The sequence below is a fragment of the Gymnoscopelus braueri genome (genome assembly GCF_963280865.1).
Source record: "Gymnoscopelus braueri genome assembly, chromosome: 24".
NCBI classification, from domain to species: domain Eukaryota; kingdom Metazoa; phylum Chordata; class Actinopteri; order Myctophiformes; family Myctophidae; genus Gymnoscopelus; species Gymnoscopelus braueri.
The window spans coordinates 27,737,683-27,755,220 of NC_137626.1; the positions used below are offsets into that span (position 1 = coordinate 27,737,683).

At 42.7% G+C, this 17,538-nt stretch overlaps 1 protein-coding gene across 4 annotated transcripts in view; it reads left to right on the forward strand.

The window, feature by feature from the left end:
* LOC308080891 (sodium-driven chloride bicarbonate exchanger-like) overlaps positions 1 to 17,538 on the forward strand; it is a gene marked incomplete at its 5' end in the record, with an annotated part of 70,013 nt that overhangs the window by 26,877 nt on the left and 25,598 nt on the right. For all 4 annotated transcript variants that reach the window (XM_080422979.1, XM_080422977.1, XM_080422980.1 and 1 more), the window contains 5 exons: positions 8,269 to 8,350; positions 12,083 to 12,232; positions 13,478 to 13,619; positions 14,434 to 14,594; positions 16,159 to 16,347. In XM_080422979.1, coding sequence (XP_080279105.1) covers positions 8,269 to 8,350; positions 12,083 to 12,232; positions 13,478 to 13,619; positions 14,434 to 14,594; positions 16,159 to 16,347 — 724 coding nt within the window. The remainder of the gene's footprint in view (positions 1 to 8,268; positions 8,351 to 12,082; positions 12,233 to 13,477; positions 13,620 to 14,433; positions 14,595 to 16,158; positions 16,348 to 17,538) is intronic.

The window sequence follows — 17,538 nt, forward strand, 5'->3', positions numbered from 1 at the left end:
CATCCACGGAAGCCTATTCTTCTGTTGTGCTCCTTATAAGCCGGTCTCTATCTGAGTTCATGAAAAAAACATTTAAAACGCCAGCGAGTCGCTCACATGCATCATCGGGCCACTCCAGCCCTTTCGTAGTCTCACAGACTCTTCAAATCCCTTTGCTCTCCGGAGAGTAAATCTGTGCTTTTGGCCATGTGCCGTGGCTCCGCTCTCAGACAACAAAAGAATAGAAAGACAGGAATCAGTAGCTGCCTCTTCAATAGCAGGCAGCCAAGCAGCCTGATTAGATGTATGTGCTCTTTTGGAGCTGCGTCCATGGCAGTGTGTCAATAACAAAACTCTTAACATCAACATTGAATTCTCTCATTAAAGTCTGTCCATTTGAAATCATGAGATGCTTCTTAAGTCCGTGTTAAATCAGCGGTCATTATGTATGTGTCAAGTACACAGTGGGTCAGTGTGAATGTGTGGAGGATGCATGCGGGGGCTGGATCAGGATCAGTGTGAATTGAAATGCAGAAGCACAGACATTAAAATGCACAAAATGAAGACATTGAACTTTCAGATTACCATTAACCATCTGCCACTGGAAATCTAGCGCCTGAAGTCTACTGTCTACTGGGACTTCCTAATGAATCCTCATCTGGGCCAGGACGTGTGTGGTGTGTGTGTGTGTGTGTGTGTGTGTGTGTGTGTGTGTGTGTGTGTGTGTGTGTGTGTGTGTGTGTGTGTGTGTGTGTGTGTGTGTGTGGTGTGTGTGTGTGTGTGTGTGTGTGTGTGTGTGTGTGTGTGTGTGCGTGCGCGTGCGTGTGTGTGACAGAGAGAGAAAGAGCTGGACGCACTGGACGCTCGTGTCCTCGTCTCAGCCCTCAGCATCTGTCCACCAATTGACCCTGATGCACTCCTTGGATGCTCTCACATGGCTATCCATGTGTGTGTGTGTGTGAGAGAGAGAGAGAGAGAGAGAGAGAGAGAGAGAGAGAGAGAGAGGAGAGGGAGAGAGAGAGAGAGAGAGAGAGAGAGAGAGAGAGAGAGAGAGAGAGAGAGAGAAGAGAGAGAGAGAGAGAGAGAGAGAGAGGAGAGAGAGAGAGAGAGAGAAGAGAGAGAGAGAGAGAGAGAGAGAGAGAGAGAGGAGAGGAGAGAGAGAGAGAGGGAGAGAGCGAGCTACAGTGTGTGTGCATACCACCAACATGGTTTGTTTAATCTCTTCAGGATCAGTGGATGCTGGCCACCGCCAGCCATGTTTGACATAACTGCTGGTGGCAATGGCCACATGGCCATCTCTATACTACTCTCACTTATCCACTCACTCACTCACACCACTCACCCACCCACCCACTCACTCACTCACCCACTCACCCACTCAGCCTATTTATTACAAGCAAAAAATAGTATAGGAGTACAAGAGTCACAACTCATGTAATAATTGTGGACCAACATAACAAGTAAGAAAGAAATAAGAACAAGCAAGCTGTTTATGTTTCTTTTACTGTAAACACAGAAGCCATATCATGTACAAGTAATGGAGGACAGTTGGGCAGAGAGGAATATGAAGTGTCTGGAGTTCACGTAATACTATACACACGCAGCAGATAAGGAGACTTGCCTTGAGATGGGGGGCGTCATTCCTCCATTGGTGGAACAAGGTTTTTAGCTTTTTACCCCCCCTTTCTCCCCAATGTAGTCGTTATGCCAATTGATTCCTCCCCACACACATCTGTGTGTTATTATCACTGCTGTTGTATCCTACTGACCTGCCAGTGAGGAGCCCCACTGGGAGGACGTAGTACCTCCACTGTGAGAACCCGTAGGATAGAGCACATGCATCAGAGGAGGAGAGAATAAACCGACTATCATTGCAGTAGGGAAGGAGTGAAAGTGTTGTTGAGCTGGACCATTGTGTGAAGGTATAGAGCACTTTATTGTTCACTTTCTCTTGTTTATTAGGATCCCCATTAGCTTCTGGTAGCTAATCCTCCTGGGGTTTGGGAAACACATTAACAGCATGGAGTAGTATGGAGATAAGACACAGACAGCTACATATGTATATAATGACATAATTTTATTGTTTTTTTTAATTTATTTTTTACCCCAAATAGACAGTAGAATGACAAATTGAAGTTTAGCCTTAACTGGGAGCCACAATATTCTGGAATGCAATACAGCATGTCAGCATTAGCATAATAAGGACAGCACAGAACTAATCTAGCAGCTGATTTGTAGCTTCCTTGGATCTTTTTTGGTTTGGAGCCCCCTCCCATTCTTGACAATCAATTACGATAGTCCAATAAACAGTACATAGCTGTAACAATGAAGAAATAATAGGTTTTGGATATGTTTCTAAATTCCTTGAACCAATTTTTGAACTAGGAAGGAGGATTTTATGGAGGTTGTGCGTGCTGCACACATTGATGCTAGATTATTTACCACCCACTGGCAGGTGACGTTAGTTTCTACTTGTGACTCTCTGTTAGCTGCCAACAGTAGAATAGCTGGGTGGCCAATGACTGTCCGACAGCTGGCATGAACAATGTACCCCTCTGAGTCCGGAAAAAGAAAAGAAAAATCACAGAGGAGAATAGAACTAGAGAAAAGGGTATGCTACAATCATTGGTATATTAATGTTTTACAATTTTTACAGTAAACTACAACATTAAACCACAATACATTATCTTAACCTTCTCAAGGTCATGATGTATAGATAATATTTCCATAACAACACAGCCGTCCTGTGCAGTGCAGACATTTAGCTGGGGGCAGCTGGATGATGCATGCTATATTCTTTATTAATCTATTCATCTATAAGAAATAGTTTGGGGGCCCCATACAGATGTTTTGTTTAGAGCTCCCAAAACATTGGGGCGGCACTGGTCTTCTGTTTCATATAAGCGTAAACATAGAGGGACCGTTTCAGCAGTGCCGGCGGAGTGGGTAAATGGTAGGTGCTAACGATTAAGAAAGGTATAGATTTTATTTTATTTGATTGTTTCCAAGAATTTTTAAGTTGTGGGTATACACACAGTAGTAACGCTGAGCTGGACAAAGCACAGTGTGGCAGGTGTATGAGAAGGTTATGATAGCATTTGATCTTAAGCCTTTATTGTATATTTTGTCACGTTTACGAATAACACAGTAAGTATTTAGGCAGCCACGCATGTGCCTTTCCATCTATGGGTTTCTACTCTACTCTGCAACAACAACATGCTATTAAATTCACTAGTACTGCACATCAAACAATCGACATCATGTACATCAGTGGCCCTATGCATTAAGCCACAGCCCCACCTAACTCGTAGAGTGTACAAATGGAACCAAAAGGAACCGTATAGGGTCCCTTTGGTTCCATTTGTACACTTTCAGAGTTATAGACCTGTAAGTGACCATTTGGTTCCTATATGTCATAGGCATATGCCATAGGTAGTGGGAGAGTTGTTCTCACATGTCCTCCTTATAGTGGTTAAGTGCCATTATGTGACTGTTTTCATTTGTAGCGGGACATTACTTAATACTCGCGTGAGAGGAGACTATAAGCACGCAAGACTGCATTTGGGGATGATTGAATGTGTATTTGGGATGAGCAGAGACAATGGATGTCCATCTGCAGGCTGGCCTGGCAGACCGTCAATTTAACTCTGCTCTGGTCACAGATCTCTCTCCCTCTCTCTCACCCACCCACTCCCTACACGCACGCCACAATGTGATGAACGGAGTTGTGCTCTCTGTCACTATACTTGCTCACCCAGTGAACACAGACACGCTCGCTCTATCACTGTACAGGTATATGCGATGCTTCCTCGACCATCGTCTTGACCCCGCCTGTGGCAAACACACAGCTTTCTCTCTCTCCACCAGAACACATGGGGGAGCTTCTTCCAGGAGCTTCACGAACATAGTTTTTATGAAGCATTTTGTTGGTAGAACAACGGTTTGTTCATAGAAGTGACGTATCATAAGCACCATCATGACGCACATTAGTCATGATGCTACCGGTATAGAACATGACTCTGTACCGTGATATCAATGCAGGCAATTTGACTAGGAAGCGTGATAAGATATACATATACAGTACATACAAGATTGGCGCCTGTTCTTCTCACATGACGCCAATGTGGATTCTTTGTGCCTATGAAGTTTCTGCCATGTTTTGTTTTTTTATGTACCTGCAGGCGCTGCCGCTAAGTAGACCTGTACCGATGTGTTACCACTTTCACACCTTATGTTTAACCTCATGTACATACTGTATCTGCTGGTCTTATAGTATGTGTAGAATAGATATCTGGATTTTTTTCACATGCTTCTTTAATGATAGATTTAACTCCCTGTCCCCTCTCCTTTTTTCTTCTTCTCCCTTTCTGAAAAACAAGAAAATGATGGACCTAGGGGCAAAGATGAATTTCACCCATTTCTTTCACCTGTAAATCAGTTATGAGCAAAGTTGATTCTTCATTGTACATTGCCAGTGAAGTGAAAACGGCATTAGAAAGACTCCTATATGTATGTCATGGTCTTAAAGCTGCAGCTCTGCATCTCTGCAATAGAATGCAGGTAGCTCATATTTCTCTCCACCATTGTCCTTTGCACAACACAACACAACACAACTGAAAACAAAACACGCCGACTACATATTTCATTAAATATTCATCAGCAAGGTAAAACATGTGAAGTCCCCTCCCCCTCTCCTTTTTTCCTCTTTTGAGGTCAAGGCTATTTATAGAATCATGAACCATCCAGGAACATGCTGGGCTGCATCTTTAAGCATGCACCCACATACCACATCTCACAACGTGTCACATCCGCGACGTGTTATGGGCCTGTACGTCGGCTAGATTTGGCAGATTTGTGTGACGAAGTATAAATCATAGCATCAGTTCATCCCACGATCATCTTGTCTGGTGTGTGTGTGCGTGTGTGTGTGCACATGTGCGTGTGTGTGTGTGTGCTTACGTGGCTAAGTTCTCATTTTATTACAAATTTAATAAATAAAATAAGTATGACTCATATCCAATATAATCATGCTCAGGGGGTGCATGAAAGTGCCTCTTTAAAAACTGTAATCCGGTGCCTTTTGTCACCATGGTAACAGTCTGGGAAACTTAACTTGTTAATGGTGTGTGTGCGTGTGCGTGTGCGTGTGCGTGTGCGTGTGCGTGTGCGTGTGCGTGTGCGTGTGCGTGTGCTCGTGCGTGAACTACTGAACGTTTTGGGTGAAATGTGGATTTGGCTTCAACATGGGCAGACTGGCTGAACCCAGGCATGTCAAATGGCCTCTGTGTGTGCTGGGAACAAATACGACAAATATTGGTGTAGAGGCGACATTGAGTCATACAGTGTACAAGCATGTAGCTTTGTCGCACAATTCATTGACACGCATAATTGTAAGTAATGACTGTAATCGCGCAGACAACTAGTAAAATACGTGCCAACATAATTTTATAATTATGCAGCTCTACTGTCTGGTAACCCTCATTGTTGACATCTCTAATTCTCTAAGAAGAGATTAGTTAATTAATGTGTGTGTGTGTGTGTGTGTGTGTGTGTGTGTGTGTGTGTGTGTGTGTTTCTATATCGTACATACAGTATGAGTACAAGAAGCACAAATTTTGTGCTTGACACAATTCCAAAGCTAAACGTGCAATGAAGCAGCACAGTGGTTTGGTGCCACGAAGAGCACATACAGTACAGTAGGCAGTGTTGGTGTGCACTGTCCAGTACATGTACAGTAGATATGACTGCCACCCTTCATTAGTCAGATCACAGTTATAACACACTTCTGTCAGGATCAAACCAGCAACATGTTAAGTCACTAGTTAGCCAACAGGGATATGCACTGTGCACACTAAATCAGTGATTCTCAATACTTTTTAATTTCAAGGACCCCTAGTTTGGTGTGCAATGTGCATATTAGGCCACAAAGTGGAGTGTACGAGTGTTTTCTGTTGCTCTCTATTGAACATATTCTAGCCATTTTCTGACTTTCTGATTTGTGTTGTGTTCTCCCCGCCCCCTTGTTAACTACCACTGTCTTGATTTGAGTTTCATTACCTTGATTGGGTTTGTCTGTGTATTTATACCCTGTTTCTTCTTTAGTTCTTTGCCTAGTCAGAATAGAGCTTTAGTGGTACACAGCGTGTAAAGCTCCAGCCAAGCTTGTATTTTTTGTTTCTTTGGACTCAAGCCTTTTGTGAATTCGTTTTTTCAGTTGGATTTTTTTTTCTTGTGCTGGATTTTCTGCTTTTTGTATCATCTGAGCGTTTAGATGAACCTTTTTGAATAATTTTGACTGTTTTGGATTTACTGTTGTGAGTTTCCAATACTGATCTTCTGGGATACATTTTTTTCTGGTGACTTACCATGACACATCTCAGAAAATAAATTCAATTGAGCAAAGCAGTCTCTGCACTTGAGTTGTCACCCCTTTTAGCACACTGTGGGTAGTTATTTAAGCCAGACAGTGCTGAGGCCGGGGTTGTTTCAAGACTCTGACAGCACAGTTTTGGACAGGGACATAGACACTTGGGCAGTTGCCTAGCTGTAGACCAATTATTTGTTTACCAACATTGAGACTGGACACACAGGTGATTATTTCATGCAATGATTTCCCAACATATTGTTTCGGGGTGCGCTGGTTTCAGTACATTCAACCTCCTCTTGTGTGTTGGCTAGAGAGGCGCTTCCTAGCGAGACATGACAGAATGGGTTTCATTTGGTGCCGGCCTGCGTGCGCATACAGGTTCTTATCAGTGTGACGTCGTCTGTTAAGGGGTCTATAGGTTCCAGCAGAGGTTCTCAAACTATGGTCCAGGACCCCGAGTTGGGTCGTGGGAAGGTGAAGTTGGGGTTGCACGTTGACAACTGAAAAAAGACAAATACCATTAAGTCTGAATCTGATGTATTTGTTTTAAAGCATAGCTTGTGAAGCCTGGCAACAGGCTCTGTATGCTGATCCATTTACAAATGTGTACAGATTAGAAACACCTTTCCGTAGATTTTAAACTACATTGATAAGACCTAATGAAATAATGCTGCGATACAGCCTGGCAACGGGCTGTATGCTTCCATTTACAAATGTGTACCGAAACACCTTTCCATAGCTTTTCAACTATGATGATAAGACACAATATCAACAGGAATCACAACATTGTAAATACATTTTCTATAATATTCCTATTCAAGGCTACCAATGTCTATGCTTTATTTATTTTTCAAATATGATTTCTTTCAACTTTGAAATTGCACTATAAATCAAGTGTGGGGTCACCAAAACATTTCCCCCATAAAATTGGGTCCTGGTATAAAAAAGTTTGAGAATCCCTAGGGCTACAGTAAGAATTCATAAGCTATTAAATAAACTACATTTCCTAGTAGCTTGTGGGTATAGCTTCACTTCTTTCAGAAGGAAGTAGCTTTCAAGTAGTTAAACTATTATTTTCCCCACGTGGCTGGGTTTCTTGACAAAAACTACACAGCTGTAATTATATCATAATAATAATAATAATAATAATTATTAATTATATCATGCCATGTCCTCAGCCCAGGGGCGGCCTTAGTGATCTGGGGGCCCGTTTCAAGAGCTAATATGTGGCCCCCTATGCACCCCCCCCACCCCCCCCAAAAAAAAAATTTGGGGGGAGGAATTTGCGGATTTTGTTTGCGAAAAAAATCTAAAATTGTATTTTGAAAAAAAAAAAAAAAAGAAATCTAAACTTTTTTTTTTTTTTTTCAAGAAAATCCGGGGGCCCCCTGAGGTTCGGGGCCAGTTTCAATTGAAACGGGTGAAACATAGGAAAGGCCGCCCCTGCCTCAGCCACATTACCCAACCGCATTACAAAGTAACTTCAACGGTCTAGCTACATTTACTAAGTGACTTGCAGCTGGCTACTTATTTTGGAAGAGAGCTTTTAAAGTGTAGCTCAGTTAGCCTACTTTTTTATGAAGATTAACTAGTAGCTTATCTGCTAGTTTTTTAAAGTAGCTTTACATGTCCAGCACTGGGAGTGCATATTATGTCTACACACACTGTGTATTTTACTTGCCCTGTATAAATTGACAGCAAAGTAACCATGTTCTCTCTCTCTCTCTCTCTCTCTGTGTGTGTGTATGGGTGTGTGTGTGTGTGTGTGTGTGTGTGTGTGTGTGTGTGTGTGTGTGTGTGTGTGTGTGTGTGTGTGTGTGTGTGTGTGTGTGTGTGTGTGTGTGTGTGTGTGTGTGTGTGTGTGTGTGTGTGTGTGTGTGTGTGTGTGTGTGTGTGTGTGTGTGTGTGTGTGTGCCTCGTAGAGGACAGATGAGGAGGTGGTGGTGGACCGTGGGGGGACGCGCTCCATGCTCAACACCAACTTCGAGAAGGAAGAGCTAGAAGGTAAACAGTGACAATCCAATGTTTGTCTACGGAACAGTTCTTTCCACATTAAATGTCCGGAGAGCACTGATGGAAATGTATATTTACTCAAGTACTGTACAGTACTTAACCACTTAAACACTCTAGACTTAGTAGACTGGACCCGAGGCAAATCTCGTCACCATAAATAGACGATCTACAAGCTCACAACGTGTCGCAACACGAGGCATTGTGAGCTTGTAGATCGGCTATTTCTGGTTGATGTTCTCCCCAGAATGCTGGGATTCAAGTGGTTCAATACAATTTTGAGGTAATTTTATTTTACTTGAGTGTTTCCATTTTTTAATACTTCTTTATACTTCCACTCCCCTACATCTAGAAAATATTGTACTTTATTACAAATATTTGACAGCTTTAGTTATTAGTTACTTTGTAGGTTATTATTACAAAACATACATTAACCACTTAAGCCCTGTTTTATACTTCAGGAAGTCTTCAGCTATTCACAAATGTTTAAGTACTTTTACATTGGTACTGTAAGTATATTTTGATGGTTGATGCCAATAGTTTTGTGCTTTTACTCAAGTAACATTTTGAATACAGTCTTTTGACTTGTAACAGAGTATTTTTATATTGAGGTATTGCTACTTTTACTTACACGAAGTACTTCTTTCACCACTGAAGGACAGCAATGGGTTATTTCAATGACCAAACCAAGGACAGTTTGGTCATTGAACACACCACTGTGCCCACACACATCCAACTCACATGCTGCGCAGCTAATTCTGTACGCAGTACTGAGCATTAGGCTGTTTATACATGTGTTGTGTTGACTCAAGATCCAACGTCTTTATTCACACATGCTTTATGCAACAGCTCTTGCAACATTACAGGCAGTGACATTTCTTGTGGATACAAATATAAAAAATATGAAATAAAATAAGAAGTTCAAAATCTAATACAAATAGCAAACAGTAATACAATAGCACATATCAACAAGCATATAGCTGTTTAAACCACTAGAATAGTAATGACAAATATATTCATATTATGAATAATATTTATGAATGGCTCTCTACAAAAAGTGTCTTATTATTATTGTTGTTATTATTATTATTATTATTATTATTATTATTATTATTATTATTATTATTATTATTATTATTATTATTATTATTATTATTATTATAAAACACGGCCCTCTATAAGTCTTCATTTCTTTCTTGAAAGTATGTTTTATTTGCCAGGCAGACTTTGCATAAGCCACTGTGGGACCTGTCATTTATGGGTTGTGATAATCTTCTTGGGTGAGATGATGATGCTGGCATCTCAAGGACTCTGGTCTTTGGATGTTGGTGGTTACCATGGTTACCAGTGTTAGTTGATGGTCTGGCACCTTGGTAACAACTGCAACGGGCACGGAGCTGAAAGGGAGAAAATCATCTTCAGACATGTGTGCTGTCTGTCTGTCTCGCTTTCACTCTTGTCCCCCTTCTGCCTCTTATCTCACATTTGATTTTTCTCTTTCTTTTGTGTGTGTGCACTGGAGTACACACACACACACACACACACACACACACACACACACACACACACACACACACACACACACACACACACACACACACACACACACACACACACACACACACACACACACACATACACACACACAAACTCCCTCTCTCTCTCTCTCTTGACCCTTTTCATATTCATTAGTGACTAAAGCATTGTGAAAATACAGACCACACACACACACACACACACACACACATACTGTAAATATACTCTCCGGGTCACACACATGACTGCATGTATTTGAGCGTTGAAAGATTGAATGCCATCGAGACTCAGCGCAGAAACAGAGAGAGAGAGAGAGAGAGGTTCCATGACATCAGTGGGTAGTCGGGCTTTGAGATATGTGAGCTATTTTCATTGAGACCTCCCCCCATTCTGAAACTTTAAAACCCAGCTGCTGGGTCCTTGTGTGTGTATTTTCAAGTCAGGCACATCCCCATCCATCCTATATCATTACTGTCTATTCAATTGTGCTTTTTTATTCGGTTGTTTGTAGAACTCATCAGGTTAGAATGAGCTAAATCAGTCCTAGTCTTTTACCTCTTTTGTACTGGCCATTCATTTTTACATGTTAACTGGGAATTGCTCTTGCAGGGAAATGATATTCACTACAAAACTGCCGATGCATTTCAAGTTTTCTCTCTCCATTAACCACTCTGATTGGTGGTTGAGGGGTGGTAAATGAGGGGTGGTATGTTGTCAGTCGACTTGATGAAGTTTGCAATACAATCGCGCTTTGCTTAATTCGCAGAGTGGATAAAGGTTATGTCTTGTAGGAGGACCCAGCAACAACCATGCATCACACATTAATTTGCATCGGTTTGCCCTTTTTTCTACCATTACTGACAAAACTGCAGATATTTCTCAACGCGTTCCTCGCCAACTTCTCTTCCCGTCCGGCGCTAATGGATGCTCTCATGCCAAGATTGAACTCAGCAACATACTGTATGGATCCATTGGTGTCCCATTACGCCGGTCGCCGGACACTGTGTCCCTCCGTGTTGTGAGTTATAGAGGCAGATACAGCAGTCCAGTAGTATTGTCTGTGGAAGGCAGGCGCTTGCCGAAGGCTAACAGCAGCCGAACGGGCCCAGAGTCAGTTTGCATTACCTTCATGTACTGTATGGCCCCATGGATGTAGGCACTCATGCAATTGTTTTCACGCATGCATGCTTAAACACACCCGCGCGTACACGCACGCACATATACACACACACACACACGCACGCACATATACACACAAACACACACACACACACGCACGCACGCACGCACGGGCACACACACACAAACTGAGATACTATATTGTATATAAATACATGCACGCACTCTCTCTCTCGCGCTCTCTCTCTCAATTCAATTCAAAGGAGCTTTATTGGCATGAGAAAACATTCTCTCACACGATCTCTTTTACACAAACACACACATGCAAATGCAGGTACTGTACTCTATATAAATACACACACTCTCTCCCTTTCTGTCTCACACAAATCACGACCAAACCCCTGTCATCTTTTAGAACCCTGACTCTCACTGACATCTTCAGTATCCCTTAAGAGCATCTCTGGTCCTGGGACATTGATCTCTTGTATACTTGCCAAGCAAGTGTTTGATTGCCATCCAGTAACATTAAAATGGCATCAGCAGGTCACAGGCCATTTTTTATTTGTGGTCAAAATCCTATAAGAAACAACTAAAGTGACATGTTGTGCTATTTCACATACCCCTATTATTTTTGATGAAATAAGATGAACATTTCTGACTGATTCCCGATCTATCAGCAAACATGTTTTCTCACATTAATATACAGTATACAGTATAAAAAAACTCCCACAACACTGGACTGTACTGCAAAAATCACTGTGCCTAATAGTAGTTGATGTAATAATCTTTTCAATCTCTGTCAGAACAAACTTTGAAAAAAGATGAAATGTAAAGCAGTGTTATGTAGGTCTTTGTCCACTGCACCTTCTTAAAGGCTAGTTAGATTTGTTGATACCTTGTTATACCTTGATTAGCTTTGATGCTGGATTGCTACACAACACAGATTGCGAAACTCAGTGCACATTAGTGCAGCATTGAAATGCACCCCAATTATAACATAGTAGCCTACTGTTCACATGAAAATGGGTATTTTTTAATCATTTTTTCACGTATCATCCATGTTGTCTCCAGGGCACCGCACGCTATACATCGGCGTCCACGTGCCCTTGGGCAAGAAGTCGCACCGACGTCACCATGGACGTCACCATGGACACAGACACAGGAAGCAGTCCAAGGAGAGGGACTCCGGGGTGGACGATGGACGAGAATCCCCCTCCCACAGTAAGTCCCCAGTGACGTACTGTACTGCACCGGGGCTAAATATGGTGCTTCTTCCCTCTGCAATGCCCCAGTTCCCACTTCCCATCAGTCAGCTGTACGGTTTTAGATGACTTCATGAACTTTATTGATCCCCGAGGGGAAACTCAAGCTTTAGATGAGTTCCCCGGTGGAACCACAGCCTTCCACTGTTGGCCACAGAGCAGCTCGGATGGAGGGATCCAATGATGGGTGCCTTGCTCGAGGGTACAGTGCATCGTTGCTTGCTTAGTGTTCAGAGAAGGGAGAGTTCACCTTATGCAGTTAATTTTTAGTCTGGCAGGGATAGGGAATTGAAGCGGGGGGACCTGTGGATACAAGCTTTGCTTCTCTGTGATCTTCATGAGTGGTACATGACTACTAATGATTACATACTGTAATATATATGTTTTATGTGTATTGAAAAGACTGCTGTGCTGTAAAGAAAAGCACTTAATTATTTATGGTATGGTATTTTTTTACCACCATGTACTGTACTGTGTACAGTATTTTAACATCACTTCAAGTTCAAGTTCACTTTACCTCTGTTCTTTTTTTATTTGTTAAAGGAGAATTCCGGACAAATTAAGTGTTATCTTTGATGTCTCGTTACTCACCTACCGATGTGAAAAGTAGCGTTCTTTTTTTTCATATATTCCCCTGTCGTCATTTTTTAAACACCCTCCGTTGTTATAATGGGAGCCGCTGGGTTAGTGAAGTTCGTCTATTATAACCGATGCAATGTTATTTTTTCTCTACTACGATTCATTGTAGAGTCTCATGATAGTCAAACATGCGCTGAAAATTCCTGCGAGCCTGCCGTTAATGGCGAACGATTTAACACTGGTTGCTTGTTTCTTCCAGAACCTGGCAACTCGTGTTGCCAGAATCTGGAAACAAGCAACCAGTGTTAAATCGTTCGCCATTGACGGCAGCCTCGCAGATAGTTTCAACGCATGTTTGACTATCATGAGACTCTACTATGAATACTAGTAGTGAAAAAAACAACTTTGCGTCGGTTATAATAGACGAACTTCACTAACCCAGCGGCTCCCATTATAACAACGGAGGGTGTTTAAAAAATGACGACAGGGGAATATATGAAAAAAAAGAACGCTACTTTTCACATCGGTAGGTGAGTAACGAGACATCAAAGATAACACTTAATTTGTCCGGAATTCTCCTTTAACATTGTTAACATTGTACCTTTGTGTACATTCCTCTCTGCAGCAGACACGCCGGCCCAGCGGGTGCAGTTCCTGCTGGGGACAGAGGATGGCGACGAGGAGCATATGCCCCACGCCCTGTTCACAGAGCTGGACGAGATCTGCCTCAGGGAGGGAGAGGATGCAGAGTGGAAGGAAACGGCCAGGTACCCACAATGCTCTGTCCACAAAGTCACTGCTGTCTCGTCGCATGCTCAGCTGTGAGGGTATCCAGATTGTCGCTGTGGCCAAACACTAGGCGACACCAGATTATTTCACTAACTAGTAGTACACATTAGCCTCTATATATATCCTATATATTTCGTTGACCGGGATCCCTCAGGGGTCTGTACTTGGCCTCCTCCCTTTTCCCTCTGCACCAAATCTCTTGGTCAAAAATAGCTGGTTTACAAGCTCAGTGTGTGTGTGTGTGTGTGTGTGTGTGTGTGTGTGTGTGTGTGTGTGTGTGTGTGTGTGTGTGTGTGTGTGTGTGTGTGTGTGTGTGTGTGTGTGTGTGTGTGTGTGTGTGTAAGAGAGAGAGAGAACACCCTTTTTTTGCCTCGAATCCAGACGGAGGCGCTAAAGAAATCAGCCGAACGGAGCGAATCAGTCTGTATTCCAGGCTAACCCTTTTTTGTAATGCGTTTGAATTGGGCTTTTACCACAGACTGCTTGCAACAGCAGGGTCTAAATGTATCAATGGAAGAGTAGGGAGACCACCTCCATGTGCTAGTTATGTATTAACATACTTACCTACAGTAATGTCTTTAATGACTCCCTCCACGCCGCGGCTCCTTTGAACAATAGATTCTTATTCTACTAGCTGAACAAAAGTATGAATGAGTTTGAATCCGTATGAATCAGTCTCTTGTGCTAATCGTTTAAGCCACAGATAATTCCTCATATGAGCCTTCTGTGTCTGTAAGTGGCCGGGCGTAGTAGCCGACTATTCTGAAATATGTCTTCTGTGTGCGTCTCCAGGTGGTTGAAGTTCGAGGAGGACGTAGAAGATGGCGGAGAGAGGTGGAGTAAGCCCTACGTAGCCACGCTGTCTCTACACAGCCTGTTTGAACTGCGGAGCTGCATCATGAATGGCACCGTGCTGCTGGACATGAGGGCCAACTCACTGGAGGAGATCGCAGGTACAAAAAGCAACACTGCAAGGCACTGGCTCCCAAAACGATGGGTCGGCACCCATTTTTTGACCTGTTTTTATGGGTCGTCGTGGGTAAACATTTACGATTTTTCCGAATTTTTCAAAAAGATTGAAATAGTTTTTCAATTTCAAAAAATAAAATCGATCCATAAATTTAAAAAAAAGAATGTTTAAGACAGTGAAAATAGCAGATCTACAAGCTCACAAAGCATCACAATGTGACCCGTTGTGAACTTGTTGATTAATGGTAGGTTAATTCATAATTCCTAGCGAGGCACCAAATCTTTCTTTTGGGTCTCGAGCTGAAAAAGTGTGGGAAAGTCCTGAGTGTATCAAATATGTATAAGTCAACACGATTAGCATCATGATGGACTAACAAAAACATCAAATGATGCTAAGATTTGATTCCCCAACAAGCTAAAAATAAGCAGCTGGGTTGGGAACGGGGGCATACGTGTGCCCAGGCGCTCAGTATGTTTCTCATGCTTAGCCCTGTGGCCATCTGGGTTTATTTGTGAGAGAGTGGGTTTTGTTGGGCTAACCTGGGCTGACCTGAACTAAGCTGAACTGTTACTGATGGTTCTGGAATACACTAGACTTCAACACAGTAAAATCCCCAGTGTTAATTTACCCATTTGTAACTAGTATGTTAATACAATATAACTAGCACATCTGCAGTGGTTGGTGGAGGTGTTCTCTGTACTGTTCCATTGAGGAATTTAGACCCTGCTCTTGGGTAGGACACTTGACAGGTAGCCCTGCATGAAGTACAATACTTCCCCTGGCCAAGGGAGGATTCCCTCTTGATGAGCGGAAGATGTTTGGTCTTCTACTTGGGAGACCCGGATTCGAATCTTGAATGTTACAGTTGCAGGAGAGGGCATAAAACTTATGATTTCAGCTTTCAATCAAAGAGTTTAAAATAAGTAATAATAAGAAGTGTTAGAGTTTGTCATAACGTCTAATGGTCAATTTATGCGTTGTTTCGAACGACACGTTGCACTACATGTCTCGCGACGTTCCAGGCAACATTTAATGATGGCGTCTGCACCTTTAAAAGGTAGCATTTAAAAAGTACATCTAGTACCATCTAAATATCCTCCATGACACATTTTTGTCTTATTGGTGTCACTTTCATCAGGCGATGTATCACACAAAGCATAAATTGACCTTAACTTGTGTTTGTGTGTTTTCCTAGGATGACCATATTCACAACGTGTTGCAATGCGACACGTTGTGAGCTTGTAAATCTGACAATTGAATTGACTTTGTAAAAGATTTTCTCCTGGTTTTCATCAGGGTGGGATACTATTTTAACGCTTAGCACACTACTAGTGACTGCACCTTTCAACAGAACCGAACATGATGAACATCTACAGTATAAGCACACAAAACAAGTGTTAATATTTTAACTATGTGGTGAAAACCGGGACTATTTTGGTAGTGACATTTTTGTGTTTTAGAGATATGTGTTGGGACTTGAAACCGGGACAATGCCGGACAAACCGGGATGTCTGGTCACTGTAATGTTTCCCTGTACTGGTCCTCAGACATGGTTCTGGACCAACACGAGGCGTCGGGCGCGGTGGGCCCAGAAGCTCGCAGGAAGATCCGTGAGGCGCTGCTGAAGCAGCACCACCATCAGAACCAAAAGAAGCTTGCCAACCGCATCCCCATCGTACGATCCTTCGCCGACATTGGCAAGAAGCAGTCAGAGCCCCATACCTTGGACAATAATGGTGAGTAGGTCCTGCACGCACGCACACACACACACACACATTAATGCTTGGACAAAAACACACCTCATTAATCTTTCCAGTTTCCACCACATGTATTCCTCTGCTTTTGGCTTCATGGTGTATAAATATTGTATCATTTGTAATGTAATAAATCCTTTACATCTATTCAAGTTTGTTCAGTTTTCTTATGTCCATTTTTGACCGGCTGTTTTGCTGTTGGTTGATCATCTCCTATTTTCTCCTCTCGTTTGTGTTTCTCAATCTCTGTGTTTGTGCGTCTTTGTCTGTGCGTCTGTTTTCCATGTGTATTGTATGTGTTTGTGTCTGTGTGTGTGTGCGTGCACGCTTATGTGCAAAAATGCGCCATGCGCACATCCAGTCAACGGCATCTTTTATCATACCATAAAGTCCCCCCGCCACTTGTCTAAGAAAGCTCGGCCCGAGAAATCATCACCCAGAAAGGTGTTTTCCTGTGTGTGGTGCCCATCATGCGTGTCAGCCCTCCCATCACCCACAAGCCCCTCCCAGAATGCTGACACGCCCCATGGCCAAACCAAGACCAAACGTCTTAGTTTCCATCAGGCGGTAGCACAGGGCTACTCTCCTGTCCAACAGCAAGACGCAGACCAGGAACAGGCAACTAGCCAGGACGCCTAAATCAATGCTAGACACTAATAGTAGACTAGAGGGGACAAAAAGTGGAGAGTGGAGAGTGTCCTCACAAGGAAATAGGAGGAGGAAATACGTTTTTAATCCATCTGGTCGGTCTTTGTTCTGTGGACGGAGAAGGGAAAACAGGATCACCGCGTCCTGGAAGACTTTTCTACGTATGCTCTGATGAAGATCTTGTAGACCAGTAGTATGTTGTCATATGCCATGTACTGTAGTCTCACATAGCCAGACAATCAGAGATCTCTTCTTGTACCGATACGTCTTGGCGACATCTAAATTCCACATACTGTACTTACTAGAACAGCAGCGATAACGGCCGCTAGCAAACCTACCCCCACTGCTGCTTCGGAGACCAATCGTGTCACCGCACCAATATGAAGGTGCAAGTTTAGTTTTTTTGGTTTTTATCTCAGGATTGTTTCCACCTAGTTGAAGCCCCTACATTGAATTTAGATGTCACCAGATGTATCGTTAGGCAAAGACCTCTGATCGTCTGGCAACGAGAGACTATGTGTGCCA